Source organism: Centroberyx gerrardi, chromosome 15 (assembly GCF_048128805.1).
Source record: "Centroberyx gerrardi isolate f3 chromosome 15, fCenGer3.hap1.cur.20231027, whole genome shotgun sequence".
Taxonomy (NCBI): domain Eukaryota; kingdom Metazoa; phylum Chordata; class Actinopteri; order Beryciformes; family Berycidae; genus Centroberyx; species Centroberyx gerrardi.
Genome location: NC_136011.1, coordinates 29595810 through 29623761, shown reverse-complemented (window position 1 = coordinate 29623761; position 27952 = coordinate 29595810). Strand labels below are relative to the sequence as shown.

Genomic DNA, 27952 nt, shown 5'->3' with positions numbered 1-27952 from the left:
AACAGGAAGGGGAGGCATGAAGGAGGAGCCGCTGCCTCTGTAAGTTTTTGTTTTCCCCGGCCCATTTCCTCGTCTTCCCCCGTATTTCCAAACACTAATCCGGCTCATACATCCTCCCCGGCTCGGTAAACTTCAATTAAACCAAAAATGTACCGGTATTTCGGCGAGTTGCTGACCCGGGGAGCGGGCAGCGTCCTGGCCTCGGGTTGCGCCGACTCGGCTCTCCCGGCTTCCGCGTCGCTGCTGCGGGTCCGCGGCTACAGCCAGGCCGTGGACCGCGAGGACGACCCCAACTTCTTCCGCATGGTGGAGGGCTTCTTCGACCGGGGAGCCGCTATCGTGGAGGACCAGCTGGTGGAGGACCTGAAGAACAGGGAGAGCCCCGAGCAGAAGAGGCACCGGGTCCGCGGGATCCTGAGGATCATCAAGCCGTGCAACCACGTCCTGAGCGTCTGCTTCCCCATCAAGAGAGACAACGGAGAGTGGGAGGTGATAGAGGGATACCGGGCTCAGCACAGCCAGCACAGGACGCCCTGCAAGGGAGGTGAGAATAAACACACCCGGGGGTAGAATACTATAGGAATATCATACAAATACTATAGGAATATTATAGGAATGTTGGAAAGAAAGCTACCGGGTTCAACACAGGACACTCCACTCTCCAAGCGAGATGAGACGACCCAAGGATAGGAATACTATAGGAATATCATACAAAAACTATAGGTATATTATAGGAATATTATAATGTTAGAATCAAAGTGGGAAGTAGACAGCTACCGGGTTCAGCACGGGACACCCTGGACTCGCCCAGGGAGGTGAGACCCGACCCAGGTGTAGGAATAGTATAGGAACATCATAGAAATACTGTAGGAATATTATAGGAATGTTGCAATAAGGGTGGGAAGTAGACAGCTTCCAGGTTCAACACAGGACACTCTCTCCAAGGAAGTGAGACCAGACCCAGGAATACTATAGGAAGACTACAAGAAAATGTATAATGTATAAATACTATAAGAATATTATAGGAATGTTATAGGAATGTTGGAATGAAAGATGGAAGTCGACAGCTACAGGACACTCTCCACTCTCCAAGGGAGGAGACCCAGGAATATGAATACTATAGGAAGACTATAAGAATATTATATAAATACTATAGGAATATTATAATGTTGGAATCAAAGTGGGAAGTAGACAGTTACTGGGTTCAACACAGGACACTCAAGGGAGGTGAGACAAAACCCGGGGATGGGGACATTATTTGAATATATTATACTATGGAAATACTATCGGAATACTATAGGAATGTTGGAATAAGGGTGGGAATTAGCTACCGGGTTCAACACAGGACACTCTGCTCTGAGGGAGGCGAGACAAGATCCAGGTATAGGAATAGAATAGGAATACTATAGTCATACTATAGGAATATTACAGGAATGTTGGAATGGGACAGCACAGGAGGTAGACAAGACAAAATAATAGAAATATTCTTATAATACTATAGGAACACTATAGGAATCATGGGACGTGATGGGACTCAGCACAGCCTGCACAGTCTGCATGCAAAGAAGTAGGAATAGTACATGAATATTATAGGAATACTATAGTAATATAGTGTCAGTGAGAGGTGACTGAAGGCTTCCAGACTCAAGACAGCCTGCACAGAAGTGAGATGAGAAGACCCGGGAATAGGAATGTTACAGAAATACTATAGAAATATAATTGGGATCGCATTAAGTCGCTTTAAACTCCCTGTTGAGATTCACAGACACAATACAAGTCCTTACAGGAATATTACAGTGATACTAAAGGAGGTCAAATATCACAAAATACTGTAAAGGCAGCAGTGGAGGTGATGGAAGATTACAGGGATGTGAGGTGAGACGGGACAAAAACTGCTTTATTTCAGACCCCAACACTCCAGGCCTGAGCCCCACACTCACACACACACAGACACACACACACACACACACACACACACACACACACACACACACACACATGTCGTCTCTGGCTAGCTGACTAACTTTAGCTTCCAGGCTTGGATCACATGTGATGCATTTCTGTTCCTGCAAACTAAAAGCCTCTTTCACAACTGCAGCTTCATTTACTTAATTTTTTGGTATTTTATTTATTTATTTTATTTTATCTAATTTCTAGGCTATTACAATATTGTGGAAAATATTGCAATATCGAATATCCCCCCGATATTATTGAATATCGGCCCAAAGCCTATCATCCCCTCTAATATCACACTGAAGCTGAATTAAGTAAATTAATATTACTTCTGAAATAAGTAACAAGCAGTGGGTAATCTATTACTTTTTGAACAAACCCGACTCATGCATGCATGATCAACACATTAGAATAAATCCAAAGTCTGACCCCAGCCTGGAATGTCAAGCGTGACCTCTGACCCCTGACCTCTGACCTCAGCTGTGTGCACTGAACTGGTTTATGCACGAACCACCTTGACATCCGTGTTTACCCAACACACACACATGGCTGACCTGTCCTCTCTGTGTCTGTTACGGTTCGTTATAATACTTAAAAAAATCCAAATGTTCCCGCTCCTAGTTTTGTAAAATCACAGTAAAATCAGTTTTTTTGGTGTTTCTGGATCGGACCTGACTGCAAGCTTTGCTCTTCCCTCTGCTCTTCTCATCAGGCAGAGAGCGAGTGTGAAAACAAGTCTGCGTTTCAGAGTCGCAGGCTAATTGCAGGCGAGGTTATGTAATTCATGTGTTTAACCGAATGTTATCCGGATCTCAGCGAGGGTTTCCTCCCCGGACAGGAATGCTGCCGGTCCGGTCGGCGCGGAGCTTCATTTAAACCGTTCGTTATTAGAACATGGAGGATTCCTCATCCTGCTCGTTCTTGTCGTCTGTTTTGTTGTCATGGAAACGTAATATTCTGGGCTGTACAGCAAAAATTTTCCAAGCAGCACGTCTTCTGTGGCTTTTACCAGAGAGACTTACAGTACAAAGACCGCACACACACTGACTGCAGCGGCAGCAGCTACAGGAGGAGCAGATGTAGTAGTAATATGCATAGTAGTAGCAGCAGCAGTAGTACTACATGTAGTAGTGGTATGTGTAGTAGTAGTACTAGCAGCTACAGTAGGAGTAGATGTAGTAGTAGTAGTAGTGGAAGCAGTAGTAGAAGTGATAATAGCAGCAGCAGTAGTAGCACGTGTAGTAATGGTTGTAGTAGTAGTATGTGTAGTAGTAGTAGCTGTAGTAGTAATAGTAGTACTAGTAGTAGTAGCCGAAGCAGTAGTAGAAGTGATAATAGCAGCAGCAGTAGTAGCACATGTGTAGTAATGGTTGTAGTAGTAGTAGTAGTAGTAGCTGTAGTAGTAATAGTAGTACTAGTATTAGTAGTAGAAGCAGTTGCAGTAGTAGCAGTTGTAGCAGCATTTATAGACATTTATAGATTAAATGGCTCATCGATTAATCCGAAAAATAATTGATAGATTTAATCGATAATGAAAACAATCGTCGACTTTGGAAGCTGACTGTATTATGAAGATGTTTTGTTTCAGAGCATCTGCAGATCAGGCAGCAGTGTGATGGCGACCGTAAAGTCAGCTGTTGTCTGCCACGTTAGCAGCCTGTCGACTCACCTCCTGTTTTTTAATCTCAGTTGGCAGCTCGTATTTTTGATGAATCCGATATGAGCTGAACAGAGCGTTGCTTTCAGATGACCAGAGATTTTAGAAATGTTATCCTGGTTTAGAACAGGTGTCATGGATCTGACCTGACCTGGTACCTGTTGTTCCTGTAAAGGAGCAGGGAAACCTGCAGTTCAGGGAAAAACATGAAAATCATTGGAATTTATCCTTCTAAACTCTCCTTTTGTCTTTCTTTTTTTTGCTACATTCATATTTATGGAGCAAAATGTGGACTAAACAAATTTATTAATTAAGACGACGAGTTATACAATAACGTACCATAAAGACAAAAAATACAAAACAACCAGACACAAAAAACAAACTGTGGCATTATAAATTATTCTTGTAACTTAGACAATTTGTTTTTGACATCTACACCCTTCAGATAATGGACTCCATTTTTTTCCTGTTGAGCGACTTTTTCTTCCAGGATGTAGTGATGTTTAAGAAGTGACTGAACTGAACGTCTTTCCATGACGCCAGAATGAGGCTTGGTTTTTATTTGAACCTTTATTTGTCCAGGGAAAGTTGACAGAGCAGCTGCTTCAGCCCCGCCCTGCTGTGCATTCACCGCATTCATTCATTCATTCATTCATTCATTCATTCATTCCCATTCAGACCGGGAGCCGCCCAGTTCACCCACAATCCTCTGCTGTCGGCCACAGAGCGACTCCACTGGAGCTGTGGGGGTTCAGTGCCTTGCTCAAGGGCAACTGGACAGCAGTTGTTAAGGCAGGGTGTCACTGACTCTCTGTCTCTTCTTCTGTGGTGTTCATAAGAACACATGAAGAAACAGCTGAAAATGAGCATCAGTCCAACAGTTCAGCAGTTCCAAGCATGAGGAACCGCATCCTTCTCCTTCTACCCATAATCCCTTGTGTTTCGGGGTGGTTTCCTGTAGTTGGAGTTGCAGTTCTCTTGTTAGAGGACTGAGACTCTCTGTGCCGTTATTTGGTGCCACCAGAGTTCAAAGGTCATTGTTCTCACCTGGACAAACCAATCAGAACATGATGGAGGAACGCAGCCTCAGGCATTTCATGGGCCGAAAGGTGAAGAAACTCAGTCTACCTAACAAAGGACCATGAAACCTTTTAAGGAAAAACATAAAAAATAATTGAAATTGGTTTTATTCACCAATCAGGCCCCTAGCTGACCAACACCCTGCTAATTCAGCATCGTCAGCTTCTTATAACACACTTTTATAGACTTGCTTTTATGTTTTTACACACTTTTTTAAAAATCTTTAGTTTTTTTGAATGCGTTTCCCAGTAAACTCTGCTGTTAGAAAAGCACTAAGCAAAGGTCAGGACTCGTTTTTATTTTTCCTCGACAGCGGCGGGGTGTTTCCAGGAAGCTTCTGCAGGATTAGACAATTTGTCAGCAGAAATTGGAGGAGAGTTAATCCCAGCAGACTGACGCTCTGTCTGGGGAAAAAATCTCCTCTCTCTCCCGGTTCATACACATCTGACTGAAGGCCGACCGATACTGTGGCTTAGTGGTAATCTGTACTATTTGGAATAGCTTTGCAGTATGTCATCCTCTTTATGCAGTATTAGCAGTAGAAGTGGTGGTAGTAGTACACTGCTGATATTTTATTTTTATGTTTTAATAAAGGCTATGGTATAAACTGGGGCTAAGTTATTGCTTATTTATTGGTATAGTAGTAGCAATAATAGTACTGGTGATAGTGATAGTAGTAGTAGTAGTAGCAATAGTAGTAGTAGTAGCAGTAGTAGTAGTAGCAGTAGTAGCAGTAGCAGTAGTAGCAGTAGTAGTAGCACTAGTAGTAGTAGCAGTAGTAGTAGTAGTAGTAGTAGTAGCAGTAGTAGCAGTAGTAGCAGTAGTAGTAGTAGCAGTACTAGTAGTAGTAGTAGTAGTAGCAGCAGTTGTAGTAGCAGCAGCAGTAGTATTCGTAGTATTCATAGTAGCAGCAGCAGCAGCAGTAGTAGTAGCAGTAGTAGTAGTATTCGTCCTGTTTGCGGCCTGTTTGCGGCCTGTTTTCGGCCTGTTTGCAGCCTGTTTTCAGCCTGTTTTCAGCCTGTTTTCAGCCTGTTGGCCTGTTTTCAGCCTGTTTTCAGCCTGTTTTCAGCCTGTCGGCCTGTTTTCGGCCTGTTTTCGGCCTGTTTTCAGCCTGTTTTCAGCCTGTTTTCAGCCTGTTGGCCTGTTTTCAGCCTGTTTTCAGCCTGTTTTCAGCCTGTCGGCCTGTTTTCAGCCTGTTTTCAGCCTGTCGGCCTGTTTTCAGCCTGTTTGCAGCCTGTTTTCAGCCTGTCGGCCTGTTTTCAGCCTGTTTTCAGCCTGTCGGCCTGTTTTCAGCCTGTTTGCAGCCTGTTTTCAGCCTGTTTTCAGCCTGTTTTCAGCCTGTTGGCCTGTTTTCAGCCTGTTTTCAGCCTGTTTGCAGCCTGTCGGCCTGTTTGCAGCCTGTTTTCAGCCTGTCGGCCTGTTTGCAGCCTGTTTGCAGCCTGTTTGCAGCCTGTTTTCAGCCTGTTTTCAGCCTGTTTGCAGCCTGTTTTCAGCCTCCAGCAGCGTTTAGCCTGAAGGCCTCCTGCTTCTTTCTAATAGGATATAAAACATTAGAGATTGTTTGAGACTGGGTGTGTTTGTTTTGTTCACCTGAGCGGACAGATGTGCCTCTGTTTTGTAATTCAAACACATTCAAACTGAGCACATGCTTCTGGCAGGCTCCAGTGAGCTGCTGTAGGTTTGTTTTACTGATATTGTTTACATTTTCTTAATTTCATTTTGCCCAAATCTAATCCATAATCATATGTATGGAAGATGTAATCTTGGGGTATGCTAGGCTAGCAAGCTAACATGACTTTGAATCAGAAAGAGTTGCACTGTGCCTTTACTCCTGAGAGTCCCGGCAGCAGCGAGCCGACCACACCCCGCCTGACTCACTGTGGCTTCACTCTCACGCCAACATCCATCTTCCTCTTTCCTCTCCTTCTTCTTCTTCTTCTTCTTCTTCTTCTTCTCTACTTCTTTTGTTTTGTTTTGGATTCTCTTTGTTCTCCTCTACTTCTCTTTCTCTTCTGTTCTTCTCTCCTCCATTGTCTTCAATTCCTTCCTTCTCTAGTTTTCTATTTTCTTCTGTCATCTCTTCTTTGCTTTTCTCTTTGCTTCCTCTTTTTCCTCACTCTTTCTTTTCTTTTCCTTTCCGTTCCCCTCTTTTCTTTGATCGCCTCTGTTTTCTCCCTCCTCTTTTCTCCCCCCCCGCACTCTTTCTCTTCTTCTCTCGTTCTTCTCTTCTGACTCATAACCATATAATAATAATAATTTTATTTTTAACCCACTGTTCGTTATAAACAAATCTCCAAGTGCTGCAGAACAAAACAATGAAAACTGATGACGAATTAATATCTTTCCTCTTGTGCTCTTTCATCTTTGGCCCTCCCTCTCCCTCTCTCCCTCCCTCTCTCTCTCTCTCTCCCTCCCTCTCTCTCTCTCTCTCTCTGTTTTTCTTTCTTCATCTCTCTCTTTCCATTTCTTTCTCTCGGCCAGCTGCAACCATTTTGTGCAGTTTTTCGTTAAAGTGGATTTAAAGTGATCTGCTCTGCCAGGCTGGATGTGTTTTGGCTCTGAGCCTCAACCAGACAAATTAGACTGAAAACTTTCCGCTTTCTCTCCATTTTCACAGGTCTACTTTATAAAACAGGAATCAGAATAACAAACTAGATTATTCTGTGTTTTCTTGCGGATTTGAGCAGGACGGGGAAATAATTTTCATGTCCGCTGGCCAGCCACTTCCATTATTTTAGCAGCCAACTACACTCACCGGCCACTTTATTAGGTACACCTATACACTATGGAACCAAATCCCTTAATTTTATCTCTGAAATGTCCTTGATTTCTCATTACATAAACATTAATTATCCATTAAAAATAGCAGCTGTAATAAAGTAAGGTTAGTATCATGGGTTTATAAGGGATTCATTCATGGGTCGATTCACAGAGACTCTAGAAATTAAGGGATTTTTCATGTCTTTTGTGCAGGTCTACAGGTTATTAATGAGTTATTAATGGAAAGTTCCTGTCTCCCTGAATTTTACATTAGATTAGAAAGTAAGGAGTCAAAAATTATGGGGTGTTTAAGGAGGATTGGATGTGATCTCCTCTCTTCATTCATTTTAAGGGGATTTTGCATGAATTAAGGGGTGAATTAATGTAAATGTCAGATTATTTGAAGGGATTACTGGTTAGTAGAGGCTGGCCACAACAGCTGCTAAATCCTAAAATGTACCAGGCACTTTCATTCAGCCATTTTTATTAGGTACGCCTCTCTTGCCCTTCTGCACTCCACTGCTGTACTGACTGTTCTGTCTGTTAGCTTGAACCAGACTGACCTCTGACCTCTGACCTCTCTCACTAACGAGCTGTTTTCTCTGTAAACTCTGCAGACTGTAGTGTGAAAATGTCTCCTAGATCACGCATCTCGCCCGTTCTAATGTTGAACAAAAGGTGCTTTAGATAAAGGTTCCCACCAAATCGAATGAGTTAAGACTTGTTCTCTTCTCTCTGTGTGTGTATGTGTGTGTGTGTGTGTGTGTGTGTGTGTGTGTGTGTGTGTGTTCCAGGTATCCGTTACAGTACAGAAGTCTCTGTGGACGAGGTGAAAGCTCTGGCCTCGCTGATGACCTACAAATGTGCCGTTGTTGGTGAGTAGTCTACACACACACACACACACACACACACACACACACACACACACACACGTCCATCTCCATTGTGCTGCTGGTATTAAAATAATGTGAATGTGTTTCAGATGTGCCGTTCGGTGGAGCCAAAGCCGGAGTGAAGATCAACCCAAAGAAATACTCAGTAAGTCAGAGAGACTCAACCAGTCAGTTCAGTCTGCAGCGAAGAAACAAATAAAACACGGGAACAAAATAAGACACATCAAGTACTTTGTGTGTTAAAATGTAGATTTCAGACCTGTTGCCAGGTTTGGGTTCAAGCTACAACTCAGAGTGTTTTGGAGTAGAGACTAGGGCTAAAGACAAGATATTGTAGATAAAACTACAAAGTCTCAGTAGATCCTCATCACACCACCGGCCCGTTTTAATAAAAAGGACCAGAGGAACACAAAAAGAGAAAGTGTTGTTTGGCAGAAGACGGGTGTAAAGTCGGAGGTGTGTTTGGTTCTGTCAGCTGACAGCGGGACGCCTCACCTGGCTTTAAGCCTCTTATTATTCATCTGTCTGTTTCCTGGTTCGCTTACAGTCTCATGTTACAGCGTCACCTAAACCTGTTATTTAAACCCATCAGAGCCGCGTTCCTCTGGATTATCCTCTGCTGCCTGGCTCGCAGCCAGGATGGATTACAGCTGCGTTCACTCTGCAGCTCGGAGACACCGTGTGACTCACCTGCGTTCAGGTGATGTCGGGGTCGCACTTTTCTCAGAGTCAGGACTAGAGCTCAACAGTGACCGCCCACTTTTGAACGGCTCCGGTTCCAGGAAGTGAATTTCCCATTCATTTCTCCATTGACGTTTCAGAAAATCCTTATATAAAGAGTTTTAAGCCTGGAACCAAGCCAACCAACTACGAGATGAATCGTGACCATAAAACATTTGATTCAGAGCAAAAAATAAATAAATTGGAAAAAACGCCTTCGCCTTTTTTTCTATTTTCCAATTTCTTTTGCTCTGAATCAAATGTTTTATGGTCACGATTCATCTCGTAGTTGGTTGGCTTGGTTCCAGGCTTAAAACTCCTTATATAAGGATTTTCTGAAACGTCAGTGGAGGAATGAATGGGAAATTCAAGCAATCTTCGGCTATTTCAGGGGATTCTGAATGTAAACACCACAGGATTGAATACCGCAGCACGTTAGTTATCAAGGAATATCAAAGTCTTTTAAATTTGTACTTGTGGTTCATTTTGCGGCTTTGTTGTCAGCATGGAGGAAGCGAGAGACAGCGAGTGTCCGGGAGGAAAACAGGGAAACGAGACACGGAGCGATCCGGAAACTTTAGCTTTAGCTTTTGTCTCCGAACAGAAAACGGATGTAACTGCTTCGGCTTCAGGATGAAAAATAACAGCTAGCTGTCGCCTCGACCTAGATCCCCCCCCCCCACCACACACACACACACACACACACACACACACACACAGACACACAATGCTATTTAGTGATTCAGGCTTGCCATGGAGGAAATGCTGAGCCATCAGCTGGCAGAGAGACTGTGGGATGTCTCTCTCTCTCTCTCTCTCTCTCTCTGTCTCTGTCTCTCTCTCTCTCTCTCCTCCTCTCTCTCTCTCTCTAACCTGATGACTCAATAACTTTCCTCTCATTTTTGGCTCTATCTCTCCTTTAAAATTGATTTTTCGTCTCTCTCTCTCTCTCTAGCCTGATGACTCTCTCCTGTGTTTGGCTTTGTCTCTCTCTCTCTCTTAACGTTGAATTTGGTCTCTCTCTGTTTGAATCGTCTTCTTGAACTTGTCCTTTGCTCTCTCTCTCTCTCTCTCTCTCTCTCTCCCTCTCTCTCTCCCTCTCTCTCTCTCTCTCTCTCTCTCTCTCTCTCTCTCTCTCTCTCTCTCTCTCTCTCTCTCTCTCTCTCTCTCTCTCTCTCAAAGCTTTTACTCTCTAGCTCAACGTTTGCTTGACCGTTGCTCTTTCCATTTTCTCTGCCGGGCCGGATACAAAACAGATCAGTCAACACACGCGCACACACACACACACACACACACACACACACACACACACACACACACACATACACACACACACACACACACACACAGAGAGACGTGCCTGCTGACCTGTGAATGAAGCTTCCAGGAATTAAATTATATTTAGACCAAATATCATGTTTTTTTTTTGTCATAATAAACTGAAAATTCAATTCAATAAACCTAATAAAAAAATTAAGCCTTAAAAGTTTAAAATATAGCACCCAAATTTGTCAGAGTTCGTCAGTTTGGATTCCTGTCAACTTTCCCTGGATCAATAAAGGTTGACTAAACTGATTAATTTTCTTTTGTGTTTCCAGGACAACGAGTTGGAGAAAATCACCAGGAGGTTCACCATCGAGCTCGCCAAGAAAGGCTTCATCGGTGAGCTGATGACCACCGACACACACACACACACACACACACACACCTGCAAGCCAGATCAATGAAAGATTAAAGTCTGATTTAATGGGTTTTAATTTCAGGCCTCAAGGTATTAAAAACATGAAATTTGAATGACTGTGTAGACTTTTGGTTTCTGCTGTGTATTGAGCCTTAACTTTAAAGCAATATTCCACTGAGTTATTTATTTGAAAACCAGTTGAATCTGTTCACCAACGTGTTCAATGTCAGTTTTCATTCAAATGAATGGGAAGAAAAAATCTGAATGCTACAAACTGGTCTAGCTGCATCTGATCTTGGAGAGTAGATTATATTCTGGTTTTCATAATAACCATAATAATGTTAAACTAAGTGGAGTATTGCTTTAAATGGACTGTGAAGTCAGTGGAGTCTGGTTGTGTGAAGACAGTAACAGGAGAACACGTGTTCCTGCTAGTAAAGCTGCTATATGTGTACTTTGCACATATAGAACATAATGTTCATGTAAATACTGTTGTGAGGCAGAGTGTAAATATGCAGTGTTGCAACACTGGACTCTGACACGCTAACACACAGGCACGTGCACGCACATGCACGTGCACGCACAGGCACGTGCACGCACAGGCACGTGCACACACAGTGAACTTGACACTAGCATGTTGAATTCATACAACAACAACTGATAATGTAATAACAGCCAGATTTACCGTATGTTTTTGTTGCTGTTTCTTTTTTTTGCTTATTTGATGGATTTTCTTGTTTCGTTTCTTATTTATATTTTTTGTTGTTACATGTTCAAAATAAATAAACATTAACATAAAAAACATAATGTAGTAATTGGTCAAAATTAGGGATGGGACGATACATATCAAAATTCAATATATCGCAATACAAAAATGTGACTAAATGTGAATTAATCTTGATATTAGCTCCATTTTATTCTGCTGTAGCAATCACAAATGTCCCATCCCTAGTCAAAATGTAATAAAATGTTCTTAGAAATGGGTCAAAAATATGAATAAAAACTGTTAATGCCGGATAATATTAAGTCTAAAAGTGACGCCCACTCAAATATAATCATTGCTGCTTAATGAAATAATGTGTTACATCAGTCTGAAGATTAGCAGTGTGGATTAATGTCATTCTGCTGTATGTTTTGTAGTATTTAAAGGGTCAGTTCAGGTGGTTTTCTAAGCTCCTCTGTGGTTTCCAGGGCCTGGTATCGATGTTCCTGCTCCTGACATGAGCACCGGCGAGCGGGAGATGTCCTGGATCGCCGACACCTACGCCACCACCATGGGATACCATGTGAGTTTCAGCCCAGATTAGTTATTTGGATCTGTAAAAATTAGAAAAATATAAAAATTGTACCGGTGAGATTAAAATGAATGAGTGACTATCCCATCTTAAGAGAAACACAGACATAAAAACCTTTTCCCTACATGTTACACGAACCACTTGTATGCAAAAAGCTGCTCAAAAATGAAGAAAGCGTTTGATTTGGACTGTGCTGTAGTCTCATGTGGAGGAACAGCTTGGTGCCAACTAACAGGAAAGCTACAGTATAGAGCTGCTGTCAGACCGAAACCACAAAACGGGAAGAAAATGATTTATCATTTGACACCCATGTATTTCTGAAATTATTCAGTGGGGTTTTAACAAGTTCCAAGGACCTGAGGGTCATTGAAACTCACTCAGCACATGAATAAAACATAGAAACTTTAAATTTAAGCGAGGAGGGAAAACACCAGCGGCAGCAACAGCAGTGATTCACTAAACAGCTTGAATTGGCATCAGTCCGGTGATTACCATATCTTACCATAAACCACACAGTGACTCATAATGATTACCAGAATGATCACAAAACACAAATATAACCACGCAGATTCAGTCATCTATTGATTACCAAAACACAAAATAAGAGTTTGATTCCAAAAAGAGATGCAGTTGAAAATGTTCTCTTGCAAATGTTTGCTGACATGAAAACAAAACTTTAAAATTATCAGCAATTTTGAATCTTACACCTGATGTTTTTAATGATGGATTCATATAGATTTTGGAATTAGAGACAGATACAATTTAGCATTTTTTTGCCTGAAATTGGGTATATTGTTTTTTGGAATGAAACCCTTAAATGAATCCTTAAACTGCCTAATCCAGCTGTCTGATGTGACAGGCCGACCAGTGCATTGGTTTCTTGGGTAAACCTTGCCTTCTTATCTAGCTGATAACAAAGTAATTTAGGTGTCAAGACCTCAAACCGCAAAGCACCTCTTATCTGTGTACAGTAGCTTTGATAGAAGGGATTTACAAGGCGAACTCTGTGTCTGATTGCTCATATCTGGAGGCAGGCATACACAGGTCTGGAAAAGCATGAAAAACAAATTTGATCATTCAAAGTTACAGAATTAAACACAAAATCTGGGAAAAGTTTTGAAAAAGAAAAAAAAATCCAGTCCCAATACACATAATTAAGCATTTTAGAGCCAGTTTGTAGAGCCACTGTCATTTCACATACTCACATATTGTATTGTAGAATAATGTTCAGCTTTTGAGTGATACAGTCTATTTGACAGTTATATTGTCCAGCCGCTATCAGCATACCACAAAATGAACACCAAACAAAATCTTAAAATCTGGTGTACAAATTAAAGTAAGTAATAATACCTTTATTTATAAAGCACCCTTCAAAACAGAAGGCGCTGTACACTGATAAAATGCAATAGCACTGTACAGTAGTAAGATATATAACAAAATTTCATGACAGAAAATAGACAGAAACAATGCTACAAGATTTGGGAAACTTCAAAATGGAGAGTGTGTAGGAATGTGTAGTGAGCAATACATTTCTACCTACACTGTTAGTTTCCCATCTGATTTTGTTGGTGAGAAGTTGTCTCCCCCTCCAGGCTTTACACTGTGTTGAGATTCATTGCCATGGTAATAGAGGAAGTGCGTTCATGTTGCTGTTTTTCCCCCTGCCCTCCACTTCCCGTCTGCAGTGCCAGTGCTGGGAAACACCGGGTTAATAAATGCTTGTATACGCATTGTGTGTGAGCACTGAGAAGCTCTGTGGGCGTAGTGAAGCCCTTTGAGACTGTAACAGTGATTCAGGGCTACACAAATAAACTTGAAGTATTTTACATTAACTTGAGAGCCAACAGTTTGCTGAATGATCTCTGAATCATCGCGCTCTCAAGCTATTTCTACGCCCTTGCCTCCACCTTTGATTGAGAACAAGTTCATGCCCCTTCTCTGGTGGGTGGTTGCTGAAAGGCATTCTGGGAAACGTGGGAAACACTAACTGCAGTAGAAGTAGATGAGGCAGGTTGAGGGAAAGTGGGTTCATCAAAATCAGCCCAAACGAAAGATGCAAATTTTTTCTTTCCAATGATATCAAAAACATGCGTATTAAATGCTCGTAGTAGTCCTGAAATTGCAGAAAAATTTGGTTTAGATGATCGCACCAATTACCAGAACCTCACTGGGATTACCTTAGTGGGATTTGTTTGAACTGAACACGTCTGTAACCCGATCTGAACGGTCCCACGATCTACTTTTGGGCCATGACCAACTTCTTGAGAGAGTCTGGTTTAAAGTCAGGTTTTATGACAGATTGAACTGGTTGCTCTACTAACTCCCATGGAAACCTGGAGGCTAGTGAGCGAGTTTTGTCACTTTGTCACTATGTTCTCTACCTGGTCGAAAACGTTTTGCGTGTACTGTACATTAGTAACTGCTGAAAGCCATAATACCCTCGAGGACGTTCGTTACTATGATTCTGGGGACTGTGGTGATGTTGACGGTGTTCAGCTGAACCTCGTACCGAGTAGCATCAACGCTGCACTCATAATCACAGCAAAGAACGTTCTCTTGGGTGCTGTTGCTGTGTTATTCCACACTAATGAACCACTTCTTGCCTCACACGCGATATGATGGCTGTTGTTGTTCATTGTCGGCAGAGAGACCCCTCCATGCTCTTAAGTCAGGGACCAGTGTCCAAGGTAAAGCACCTTTTCTCCAAGTCTCCTGGGAACTGCTGTTCACCGAGGCTGGTCCGGTCGGTCCAGTTGGCGGTTGGCTTAAAGCTCGCTCTGGTCTCAGGTTCGGACTTCTTCCTTCACCTCGCTCACACGACATTTACATTTTCAGTCCGGAGCGACTTACAATGAGTTGCATTCAGCTGATTGACGGACGAGCGAGGCCGAGAAAAAAGTTACAGGGAGGGGAAAGTCTGAATTGTCCGACTCCGATGCCCAGTGGTTCTCAACTCGTTTCCCATCAAGATCCAAATCTGACTTTGCCTGTGAACTCATGGCAAATAAAACCAGTCATGTTGTTCGTAAAAAAGAGAAAAGTCAACTAAGAAGAAATTCAGTGAACATGTAGGCTTTCACGAACTCATTCTAAAGCTGTTGATAGGATTTCTGGCTTTTACATTTACGTTCGATTCACGAAACTTAGCTGATGCTTGTATCAAGAACGCCTCACAGTCAGTGAGCAGATAGGGCTTGATGATGGCTGATGATGGACACGTTTGCTGTTGCTGGGTTGAACCTTCAACTTTTCGATAACGGGACGGTCACTAAGCCACTAGACCACCCACTATTACTACTATTAGAGTGAAAATCGTTGAAATTTAAAGACCCAAAGGCCCCGAGACGCCTCCTTTACATGAGACTACGTGTTCCTTCTGTATCTGATGGTCCTGAAGGGCCTGGAACTATCTCATTGTCAGTTTTTGGTCTGTCACATTCCTAGAGGTCAGTAAATTCAGAAAGAATGTACTCTAGGTTTAGGAGGCGTTGAACAGATGATGGAATGAAGATATAGTGACATCCAGGAAGACCTGTGCATTCAACATGGTCCCATGATCTACTTTTAGACCAAATTCTTGAGAAAGATTGCTGTAGATTGGATTCATCTTACCGAAATTAGATATTGGCACCTGTTACCAGAGGCTTACAACAAGTCAAGTGGGATTTTATTGATTGGCGCGTTCGCCATCTGAACAGTCCCAGGAGTCACTTTTGGCTTGCCACCCATTGGTTGAGAAACAATGGTTTACACTGGATTCATAGCTCAAACAAAAAACGAAGATATTCGTTCCAATGATGCCAAAAACATACATATTAACCGTCAGCAGATGCTCTGAATTCACAGAAGAATTTGGATTAGATGTTTGCACCGATTGCCAGAACTTTACTACAAGCCAGATGGGATTTTTTTCAAATAATTCTTTGGATTTGCACATGTTCACGATCCAATCTGAAGAGTCCAATGAGCCACTTTTGTGCTGCAACCCACTGGTTGAGAAACACTGGTCTAAACTGGATGGGTTCCTCTGTGGTAAACCCTGTGTTTGTCTATGGGAAACCCTGTTAGTTGGGCTCGCCTTGGTCTCTGCTGGTAACTGGGACTTAAAGAAGGAGGGTGCTCTCTGTCTTTGTGTGTGTGTGTGTGCGGAGATGCAGGCTGGTTGCAACGTTTCTAACATGCTTAATAGCCTTTATGTTAGAAAGTAAATCTAACATATACCTGTACATTGCTTTTCTTTAACCCTCCTCTCTCCTGGCTGCTGGTTTCAATGGGAAATTGTATTGTCTACCAATATGAAGTTATGTATGATACATTATTTAGACTGATAATTAAATGTATTTTGCTGGAAGGTGAAGTATGGAATGATTTTTGCTTATTAGTGTTTGATATCCCTCTAAATGTATTTTTTAGTTTCTTTTTGATCTTTATTTAGCCATGTTAGCCCAAGGCAGACCCGACCAAAACAGCAGCACATTGAGTTTCAGACAGATTAAGAGTAAAAACTGCCTCCATTGAAGGTTGCTGAAGATTATTATCAGATCTTCCGCAGATCAGTTGCTCCTTTTCATGGAAACTGAATGTTTTTGACCTCATCAGATCCAATACATCCTTAGGGTCCTGCTTGTTTTGAAGTTAGAAATGGTGCAGATATTCCTATTGATTTCCAAACTTCAGATGTATCTGTTCATCGTACCTCATTACTCTAGTCTGCAGATGAATGCAGCTTCTGAGTTCAGGGTGGAAAACTGTGTTGTTTGCAGGCCACAGTAGCTGGAACATCCCAAAATATAACAGGTAGTTATACAGTTAGAGTATAATAGGACTCCAAATGATGGTTGGTTACCTGCAGAATAACAGAGTAATCAGTAACAAGATGCGTCATCCCTCCAAGTTCCATCAAACCATCAAATTTGGACCAGCGGTTTCTGAAAGAATATTTGAGTTAAAAATGTTGCCCATTAAAGAGGAACTAAACCCCAAACCCAAATCTGTGTAAAGCCTGACATCTAATGGTAAAAGGTATGCTGCTGAAATTGCCATCTGCTATTGGCTGATCTTTGGTGCCAGGTGATGTCACCTTCTCAGGAGTACAACAGGTGGTGACATCACTTGGTACCAAAGATCAGCCAATAGCAGATGGCAATTTCAGTAGCATGTTTTTTTTTACCTTTTAGATGTTAGTCTTTACACAGATTTGGGTTTGGGGTTTAGTTTAATCACAGCGCCCCCATCAGGCCAATCAGTGTCGTTTTTATTCACTGGAACACTGTGAAGATGCATCATCCCTCTTAAGTTTCATCTAAATCAGACCAGTGATGTCTTTCACCTGAGATTCACGTTTAACGGACGAAACGACACAATCCATAGGCCTCCACGCAATGAAATTTGACCAAACAGTCAAATTAAAACAGTCAAAGTAAAATTTAAAGAGTTAATCCTCCACCCTCCTCTTTCGGTCTCTTCATCCAACCGTCTCTCTCTCCTCTGTCTGCAGGACATCAACGCCCACGCCTGTGTCACCGGTAAGCCCATCAGCCAGGGGGGAATCCACGGTCGCATCTCGGCCACCGGTCGAGGAGTTTTCCACGGCATCGAGAACTTCATCAACGAAGCCGCCTACATGAGCCAGCTGGGCATGTGTCCCGGCTTCCAGGACAAGACCTTCGTCATCCAGGTACGCACCGTCCTCTTCAGCACCTGGAAGAGGACGGAAGAGGGAGAGTATTGGTTTCCAAGTTGAGATATCCAACATTTGAACAAAGGGAAACCAACTGTGGTGAAATGATTGTAAACTTTAAACAGGTTCGCAGACTTTTTAATGAAGGTAACTTAAGTTCTTGGTTGACGATTTGAGAATGCTGAGCTTTTAGAGATTCTGAGCTTTGACTTAACTTCCAAGATGAGATTTCGATTGGAAAAATTGACGTACAAAATCATTGGTAGTACAAAATTAGAACACATGAGGGTACTTTTCAAAGAATAGGAGGTAACTTAAGTCCCTGTTTGAGAAAATAATGGACCAGATCCTCTATATTTTTGTGTTTCTATCTGTCTGATTCTCTTTAGGCGTTAAAGTTCATATGAAGACTTTGGTTCTGTAATGAGATTTCCACCATTTCAAAAAGTGACACCTACTCTTAATTCAGATGGGTACCACAAAATTAAAAGTATTTTTTAGAGGATTGTAGCAAACCTGAGTCCTTGGTTGACAAAATTAGACAGTTTTACAGACCGGACCCTCTAGATTTTAGATTGAATGATGATTTTTTTCCAAAATGGAGTATAACACAGGGTTCCTGCACATGTCTGGAAATGTATGGAAATATAATGTGTCAATTTTCAGGTTTTGGAAAGTTTGGACATTGCACAAAACTTTGGAAAAGTATGGAAAAAATATTGTTTATAGTTGTACTATCCCAATATACAATATCTGTCACATATTCTGATCATTTGTTACCATTAAGAATAATCTTCTTGTATAGAGTGACTAGGCATAGTTAGTCAGGCAAGATGACTATCAGATTAAGTCATACCAAACACCAATCAAAATCTTCAAAAAAAGAAATTAAGGTCTGGAAAAATTATGTAATTTTGAAATTGACATTTGAATAGTGTAGGAACCCTGATAACATTTTGAAACAAAACTCTTCATCTGACCATTTCTGCTTAGTGGCTTTTGAATCAATTGTGATATATAAACTACACACATTTCTCCACTTTGTAAAATATAAAAGTATCCAACATACAGGGAGAGCAGAAATGCACAGCTAAGAGGAAACTGGAGCAGAGATTAGGTGTATACTGTGTATTGATCAGATTGATAGATTAGGGCACTCGGTGTTTCACAGGCAGGAGGCAGCATGACTGTTGTGACTCAGCAAATCATCCATTAGGACACTGTCAATAAACAAGGACAGTATACACTCTACTTTGCAAAATATACATATATATATATATATGGGAGATCTGTGTCACCTCAATGTGCTATTAGTAACTTTATAAGAATCGTAAAAATAATCCAAGTTTTGTGAGGAAGGAATCTTTAAAGGAAGCGTAAAAAATGAATGAAACTCACGCTGGAATTGTCGTTAAAAGATAGAACATTCAGAAAAAAATATCCTTCTTCCCCTCCATCCTTCTTTCTTCCCTCCACTCCCTCTCTCCTCCCTCCCTCCCTCCCTCCTCGTATTTCCCTTCATCCTCTGTCCTAAGAAGGCCTTTGACCACAAGATCTTCAGCAGTGAGTCACCGCTGAAGACTGTGACTCATCTGGAACCACAGTCTCTCCTCGCCAGTTTTAGCCGTTAAATTACAGGCGACATCACCGAGAACACAGAGAACACAAGGCTTTAATTATACCAGATGTTTTATTTATTTATTTCACTCAATGAAACTGTATTTGAGATTTTCTTGGAGCTTTCTCATTCCAATGAACAATCCCAAATCCCAGTTTTCTGTCCCTGTACCCAGTTTATTGTTTTTCGATTATTTGGATCCTGAGTCCATGAACACAAACACACACTGACAACACAGAATGGGCAGAGGCAATTCTAACAATGATAAACAATGGCATACGTGAAATATAAGAGAACAAAAGAACAAATGCAGACAATGGGAAAAGTTCTGTATTAACAAAAAAATAACCAAGGGACAATCAACGCACAAAACACAACAAAAGCACAATGTATCAAGAATTAGACAAAGGACTGATCCACAGACAGACTAAAATTAGAGTAACAAGGTAAAATAAATTAAGATAAGAGCAGCTGGCTTTGAAAGACTAGATGATGTGTAATAGCTGCTGTAAAGAAGGGTGGAGCTTTAATAAGAGAGACTGTCTGACAGTCAGGACGCATCAACAAGTCCCGGCAAAGAATGAGCAAGAATCCCTCCCTACTTGCTCGATTTAAATCGCTCAGATAAACGCCCAAAACACAAATGTAAAGTAGTGTTGGAGGAAATGTTTGAGCGTTCAGGCCGGGTTTTATCGCCTGACATCGTCCACAGCATGCAAAACAAAAACGTTTCATGGCTCTCTTCCTCTCTTCTGTCTCTCGCTTTACTGACCGTTTTACACAGTTGTTTTTAACTATACTTTTTTACTTGCTGTGTATTTATGCACTATTTCATTTATGCTCATACTGTTTCATGTAAAGTGTCTTTGAGTGTCTTGAAAAGTGCTACACAAACAAAATATATTATTATTATTATTATTGTTATCATGGCCTGAGATCCAAGTCAACGCTGCTAAAACTGTATTATAAACTTCCAACATGCATGAGTATCACTGGGGAAATCTGAAGAGTTTTTCTCCATTTCTTAAACATCGACTTTTTGGAGATACGAGGTTTTCGCAGTGGCACGGATTTTAAACTTTACATCATCTTTTGGCTCTGTGTTTTCAAGTTATTCAAGTGTTGCTCTCAGCTGTATATTGAAATCTACTGATGGGATACTGGAATAATAATAAAACTGCTTTCTCATTTGCTTTTTTGGCTTTAGAATGAGGCCTTTTATCGCCTGCGTAGCTGAAATGCGGTCGCTCACTATATTATGGTCATTGTGTACCACAAGACAGTAAAAACCTTCCTTATTTATTGACTCATTTTAAATGGTCAGTCTTACCTGAATGAAACAAAAGTCCAAGGCACTTTTCTTCTAGGCACTTCTAGGGACAATTTTTTTTTTTTTTGGACACTGCACTATTTTTGTAGCAGTTTTACCTGTTTTAATTTCCCTGACCTGTGTATATATTGATTTTAAATGTTTTCTGTTTTTTTTACCTGTGCTGTGTCTTTCATACCGTAGACTTGTGTATTCAGATTCCACAGGTATTCAGTTTACCTTCATTGTGTCATCAGGGTTTCGGTAACGTGGGTCTTCACTCCATGCGTTACCTTCATCGCTTCGGGGCAAAGTGCGTCGGAATCGGAGAAATGGACGGAAACATCTGGAACCCCAACGGCATCGATCCCAAAGAGCTGGAGGACTACAAACTGGTCAGTACTGCAGTTTACTGAGTATCTGGTCAGTACTGGAGATAGATTACTGGATATTACCTCAAACTGGTCAGTACTGCAGTTTGAGTATCTGGTCAGTACTGGAGATAGATTACTGGATATTACCTCAAACTGGTCAGTACTGCAGTTTGAGTATCTGGTCAGTACTGGAGATAGATTACTGGATATTACCTCAAACTGGTCAGTACTGCAGTTTACTGAGTATCTGGTCAGTACTGGACATAGATTACTGGATATTACCTCAAACTGGTCAGTACTGCAGTTTGAGTATCTGGTCAGTACTGCAGTTTGAGTATCTGGTCAGTACTGCAGTTTGAGTATCTGGTCAGTACTGGAGATAGATTACTGGATATTACCTCAAATTGGTCAGTACTGCAGTTTACTGAGTATCTGTAAAATACTGGAGATAGTTTATTGAGTATCTGGTCAGTACTGGAGATAGATTACTGAATATTACCTCAAACTGGTTGGTACTGCAGTTTACTGAATAGAGCTACAAACTGGTACCACAGACTCTTAAAAACTCTAAAAAAACAAAAATACAAATTAGTATATATCAAAAAAGACTAGGAGCTGGTTTGTACAATAGACACTTTATTAGTAAGAAGCATGGAATAGAATGAAATAGAACTGCACTACCACCTGGTAATACTTCAGATAATTAAGTAAACTATAGAATAGAATGGAAAAGAACAGAGTTGCGACACACCCACAGTAGGAATGGTAAACGCCCCAAAATGCACAGAATCTTGAAAAGACTCAGCCAAACAGGGATTTAGTAATCAATGAGTCATTGGTATTGATCAACCACAGATATATTATGGTCTGTTTGGGCCATGAGGCAGGAAAAACCTGAATTATTGGCCCTTTAATGTGGAAAAAGTAGCATATTGCAGCTTTAATTCAGCTGTGAGTGAATTGTTATGCAGTATAGCTGCAGCACACAGCAGTGTTTAGGAAGGGCAAGGGCGCCACCTAGTGGACAGACAACGTCACAACTACATTACAGTCAGTAATAGTTCAGCCTGGTAAGACCTCAACCTCCTGTTCCCCCTGTTCCCCCGTTACTAGATCAGAATTTAATTTATTGATTACATTTATGTGACCCAACATGGAAAAAGAGGTACATCGTTTCCATAGATTACGGATCTTTGCATTCAGATATTTAAAATAGAGTTTTAGGGATAGGGATCTATGAACTATTTTGTTTGAATTAGTAATTATTGGCTCTAAAAGATGCTTTTTTATTACAAGTTTTGATATAAAATGTGTTTTCTATAAAGTTAAATGAGCCTGATAGTTGGTCGCCTAAAAACCAGCACATTGCGAAACAATCAATAAACAAATTTAGAATCCAAACAGAAAAACAGCCTGTATGGTAATGATTCTGGATGGATTTTCAGTCTCATTAGGCACGTAATTATGGTACCAAAGGTATTATGATAAAATATCACGCTGAAAACATCTAAATTAAATTCAATAACTGGTTGGTTGAATGCTCTTGCTTCTATTAAAATCGACAAAGTCGACCCAGAGGAGAGAGTGTAAAAGTTATTTTGCATCCTCCTACCTCCTACCTCTACACCATAAATACCAGGATGAAACCTAATTAAATGAACCTAATTAAACGTAATTAAATGAACCTAATGAATTGGAGAACTGTTTTCTTCCCCCAGGCCAACGGCACCATCGTTGGTTTCCCGAACTCGACTCCGTACGAAGGAAACATCCTGGAGGCCGACTGCGACATCCTGATTCCTGCCGCCAGCGAGAAACAGCTGACCAAGAAGAACGCCCATAACATCAAAGCCAAGGTCACACACACACACACACACACACACTAGACTAGACTAGACTAGACTAGACTAAGTCTAATAGGAGTTAGTTGGGGGTCAGCGGGCATCCCTGACCTGCACCCTGCAGCAGTTTGGGGTTCACTGTCTTGCTGTCTTGTTATTCGTACACTTTACTACTGTTCTTGTTGTTCTGCAGTCTGCACCTCTGCTCTCTGCTGCTGTATTGACCCAGTCTCCCTTCAGTGATCAATAAACCTGATCTGATCTTCTCTGTAACTCAGATCATAGCGGAGGGGGCGAACGGTCCGACCACGCCCGAGGCCGACCGCATCTTCCTGGAGAGAAACATCATGGTGATCCCGGTCAGTAAACCCCAAAATCACGTTTTTTTGTGGTAAATTTTTGTCAGTAAAAACATAACGGTCATTACTGGTACTACTGGATCATCTTTTGTTTCCCCTGTATTAGCAATAAGCTGCTATTGCTCAGTCGAAGAGGGAGGGGGAATATTCTGTTAACTGGTTTATTCATGGGAACAGATGCACCTGAATAAGGCCATTTTGAACACTCTGGGTGGGAAACTATCTGGAAGATTGGCATAAATAAAGTATAAATAAAGTAGCTTTACTTCAACACATAAGTGAGGGCTTCAGATAGACATAATTAGCAGAAATCTTGGGAACAACAATCACAACAACTGCTTGAATTTAGCAGGAAAGTTAGTTAGCGTGCTAGTTAGTAAGCTAGGCTACTAGCTAGCTGCCTAGGCTAGACTCTGGTAGCTACCAAATATATTAAAATGTGAATCTATATCCCTCTGGATTCTTGAGATCTATTTTTTTCTAATATATTTTTTAGTGGGGAATCTGTGAAATGGCTTTTGTGTAATTTTTGTAAAACTTTTGTATAACAGCAGCACAGCGTTGGACGTGTTCTTCCAGGTAGAGTTTCACAACCTGAGCGTTCAAAATGGCCGCCGTGTGAATTAGGTCTTTTCTATTCTATTGGATTCTGTCATATTCTATTCTTGCAGGACATGTATCTGAACGCAGGCGGTGTGACGGTTTCCTACTTCGAGTGGCTCAAGAATCTGAACCATGTGAGCTACGGCCGACTCACCTTCAAATACGAGAGGGATTCAAACTACCACCTGCTCAGTAAGACCAGAGTGTGTGTGTGTGTGTGTGCGTGGGTGTGTGTGTGTGTGTGTGTGTATATAGAGGTGTTGAGACAGTCCATCTCTCTGCCTCATGACTCCTTCCTCTCGCCCTTTCTTCATGTATTCCTTCCTGGTTCCTTCCTTCATCCCTCCCTTCTCTCCTTCCTTCCTTCCTTCGTCCCTTCCTCCCTCCCTTCTCTCCTTCCTTCCTTGCTTTGTCCCTTCCTCCCTCCCTTCTCTCCTTCCTTCCTTGCTTTGTCCCTTCCTCCCTCCCTTATCTCCTTCCTTCCTTCCTTTGTCCCTTCCTCCCTCCCTTCTCTCCTTCCTTCATCCCTTCCTCCCTCCCTTCTTTCCTTCCTTCCATCCTTTGTCTCTTGCTCCCTCCCTTCTCTCCTTCCTTCCTTCCTTTGTAACTCCCACCTCCATTCATTGATTCATTTGTTCCTCTCTCTCTCTTTCTCTCCCCCCCACTCTCTCTCTCTCTCTCTCTCTCTCTCTCTCTCTCTCTCTCTCTCTCTCTCTCTCTCTCTCTCTCTCTCTCTCTCTCTCTCTCTCCAGTGTCGGTCCAGGAGAGCTTAGAGAGGAAATTTGGGAAACACGGCGGTGCGATTCCCGTCGTCCCGACCTCTGAGTTCCAGGCTAGGATCTCTGTGAGTACACACACACACACACCCACACACACTCCCACACACACACACACACACACACACACACACACACACACCTCTGCTGCTACTTCTTCTTCTATGGTATTGTAACGGTCTGGTTTGGTTTCAGGGAGCGTCTGAGAAAGACATCGTTCACTCAGGACTCGCCTACACCATGGAGCGCTCTGCCAGGGTAACACACACACACACACACACACACACATACACACACACTATCACATACACACACACACACTCACACACTCACACACACACACACACACTCTCACACACACACACACACACACACCGCTGTAAATGATGATGAGAAATGGAACTGAGTCGTCTTTCCTTCTCTCTCTCTCTCTCTCTCTCTCTCCTTAATCTCTCCTCATCCATCCCTCCATCCCTCCCTCCTTCCTCCCTCCCTTCTCTCCTTCCTTCCTTGCTTTGTCCCTTCCTCCCTCCCTTCTCTCCTTCCTTCATCCCTTCCTCCCTCCCTTCTTTCCTTCCCTCCATCCTTTGTCTCTTCCTCCCTCCCTTCTCTCCTTCCTTCAACATCCCTTGTTCCCTCTTTCCTGCCCCCTCATCTTTCCTCCATCCCTCCGTCGTCACTACTCCTTTCCTTTCTCCTTCCTTCGCCCCCACTCCCTCCTCTATCCATCCATCCCTCCTTCTTCCTTCTCTCCCTCCTTCCTCATCCCTCTCTCCTTTGCAGCAAATCATGCGAACAGCCAACAAGTACAACCTGGGTCTGGACCTGCGGACGGCGGCGTACGTCAACGCCATCGAGAAAGTCTTCAAGGTCTACAACGAGGCCGGTCTCACCTTCACATAGACAGCCAGGCAGCCTGTCTCTCTGCCCACCTGTCTCTCTGCCCACCTGTCTGTCTCTCTGCCCACCTGTCTCTCTGCCCACCTGTCTGTCTCTCTGCCCACCTGTCTCTCTGCCCACCTGTCTCTCTGCCCACCTGTCTCTCTGCCCACCTTCCTCTCTGCCCACCTTCCTCTCTGCCCACCTGTCTGTCTGCCCACCTGTCTGTCCGTCCGGCCGAACAGACCCCCCCACCCCCCCACCCCCCCTCCCCCTCTGTAGGATTTCTCCACCGACTTCGACACCGTTCTCGTAACTTTTTACAACTTTCGTGCAACAGATCCGACGTTTACAGTTTCACACAAAAACAACACGTATGAAAAAAATCCCTTTTTTGCGTAACCAGCAGAAACGAGTAGAATAAGAAATAGAAACACGAGCACACACCCGCTTGACCGTTTTCCTGCTTCGCCTCGCCCGGTAAGACTGTTCATCCAAACCCTCGACGGTTCTGTGTTCACTTCAGTCGACAGGTTACCGGTTTTGTTTTTGTTGTCGCCATCCCTCTCCTCTCGTACGGCTGTTCCTGTTTTCTTCTTCTTCTCACAGGAAATTAAAATACACCAAAAATGTTCCGGTTGACAGCTTTGTGCGGGCGAACGCTCTTCTGAATTAGTGCTGCGCCGCTTTTTGACGATAGGTCAGCCATATTTCACAGATTGCTTGAATATACATATCTATCCAGACATAGAATAGTAGAGTATATCGGTTATATGTATATATATATATATAAATAGATAGACTCAAAGCCTTAATACCAGGGGGAATTCTCCCATGATTCAATGGAGCAACTTGCCACCATTTGCCTGCGACGCATCAAGATCTGTACAGATCATATATATATTCTTTATTCTTTAGGTCAAGAAAAGAGCTTGTATAGATTTTTTTCTTTTTATATAAAGGAGTGCACATGTGCCTCGGTATAATTCAGGACTCTATCTTTAATATTGACAGCAGTCTCTATATAGCCGCCATTCTGGGGCGCACACAAAGCCGAGTTACTTTAACTGTTACTTTGTTCTGATGTTATAAATGCTGAGTTCCCAGCTTCTGTTCTAGTCGGGTTCCATGGTTCTAGCCTTGGGTTTCTTTGGGTAAATTTTGCTTTGGCTCTAAATTTGGTTCCAAGTTAACCGCTCACCTCTGCAGCTCCTGCACCTCCAGTTCTTGTTGGTTTTTTTTGTCCCGATGTGTTTCCTGTCAAACTGCGACAGGAGTTCCCCAGTGAACCGCTGCAGCAGAACACTTAGCGTTATCTTCCCCTGCCCGGCCAGTCCAGGGATTCAAACTGGCAACCTCTTGATGCTGAACTCTCTTCTGTAACCCCCCCCCCCCCCCTCCCCCAAACAAGGAAACCGGAAGTTAACTTGGAACCAAAGTCTCCCCTGACAGTTCCCTGGTCTCTGACAGAGGCGTGACCCGTGCAAACGCGATGAAGACAGGCGACATGACCTTCAGACGGCTTTGGAAAAGGGACGAATTCTGTGTAGCTAAAATATTCTAAAAGGAACAAAAGCGTCATGAAAACTAACCGCGCGTTCAGACTGCGGGCGGATCGCCGAGCCGGCTTCGTAAGGCCGTGCGACCGGAGAAACGACCGCCGTCTCCTCTTTCGTCGCCACGGAACGCTCGGCCGCAGGCGAACTGTTCGGCGGCCAATCAGGCGCTAGCGTTACCGTCTGTCCCGCCTGTTGCTGCAACACTAATCGTCTCGCACTAATCGGCTACATGGTGAAGTGGCGGCGATGCGCTGTGAACGCACGGTTACTGTCGGCCATATTGCCTGTCTTCATGGTTGCTGCGTATCCTGACCGCTGGGTGTCGACCCGCGGCTCGTTTGGATTGGTTGATTTGTTTCATCTCTCAGGACGGAGGGAGGGGGGGGGGGATAAGTATGTATGTGGGAACAAAAGGAGTAAAATGTTTATTTTCTTTATATCAGCTTTGATTTAAACTGCTTTGGGATTCTGTGTAACAGAGTTTGTATTGCCTTTTCGTTAAAACAAAACGTTAAAGCGAATTAAATTACAAACAAAATAAGAGCCGTGTGTGAGTGTTTTTTATTTGATCCAAACCAGAAGTGTGTATTTGTTGGTTAAAGTTCCCGTATTGAAGGAGTGGAGGCTTTCCAGTTCAAATGATGCAAACTGGCCTGATTGGACGGATTTCAGTCATTCTTTAGTGAGGGAGCCAATCAGGAGCGAGTCCAGCTGTGATGCGTTTCCTGAAGTTAGACTGAAACTGACTGGGGAAAAAGGATGCAGGTTTGAAAATGTAATAACTTTAAATTTAATCATTAAAACAAAAATCTAATTTTAACAATGTCTTCATTAAACACCTTTGATCATATCTGTATATAAACAGGGAAAGTTGAATTCCTGTAACAGAGCCGCTTTAATGTTGAGACAAACCAG

At 42.5% G+C, this 27952-nt stretch overlaps 1 protein-coding gene across 2 annotated transcripts; it reads left to right on the top strand.

The window, feature by feature from the left end:
• The first annotated feature begins 48 nt into the window (after positions 1 to 48).
• On the top strand, positions 49 to 27580 carry glud1a (glutamate dehydrogenase 1a). Of its 2 annotated transcripts, XR_013507202.1 has the most exons (14): positions 49 to 544; positions 8245 to 8325; positions 8433 to 8488; positions 10662 to 10725; positions 11936 to 12030; positions 17537 to 17716; positions 20904 to 21041; positions 22739 to 22876; positions 23140 to 23220; positions 23892 to 24015; positions 24576 to 24667; positions 24795 to 24857; positions 25383 to 25583; positions 25620 to 27580. XR_013507202.1 is itself a non-coding variant. In XM_071901099.2 (13 exons), exons 1-13 carry the CDS (start codon positions 148 to 150, stop codon positions 25500 to 25502), a joined length of 1629 nt encoding a protein of 542 aa, XP_071757200.1. In that variant the 5' UTR covers positions 49 to 147; the 3' UTR covers positions 25503 to 27580. The 2 variants fall into 2 exon arrangements, 1 of the variants encoding a protein (XP_071757200.1); XM_071901099.2 differs by having other exon boundaries at positions 25383 to 27580.
• The last annotated feature ends 372 nt before the right edge of the window (positions 27581 to 27952 follow it).

What these genes read in the sequence shown, in the direction of transcription:
- glud1a (XM_071901099.2), top strand. Translation starts at nt 148, where the DNA reads ATGTACCGGTATTTCGGCGAGTTGCTGACCCGGGGAGCGGGCAGCGTC. An exon ending in TCAACCCAAAGAAATACTCA is followed by an intron (nt 8,489 to 10,661) that starts GTAAGTCAGAGA and finishes TTGTGTTTCCAG; the next exon opens with GACAACGAGTTGGAGAAAAT. An exon ending in AGTTCCAGGCTAGGATCTCT is followed by an intron (nt 24,668 to 24,794) that starts GTGAGTACACAC and finishes GTTTGGTTTCAG; the next exon opens with GGAGCGTCTGAGAAAGACAT.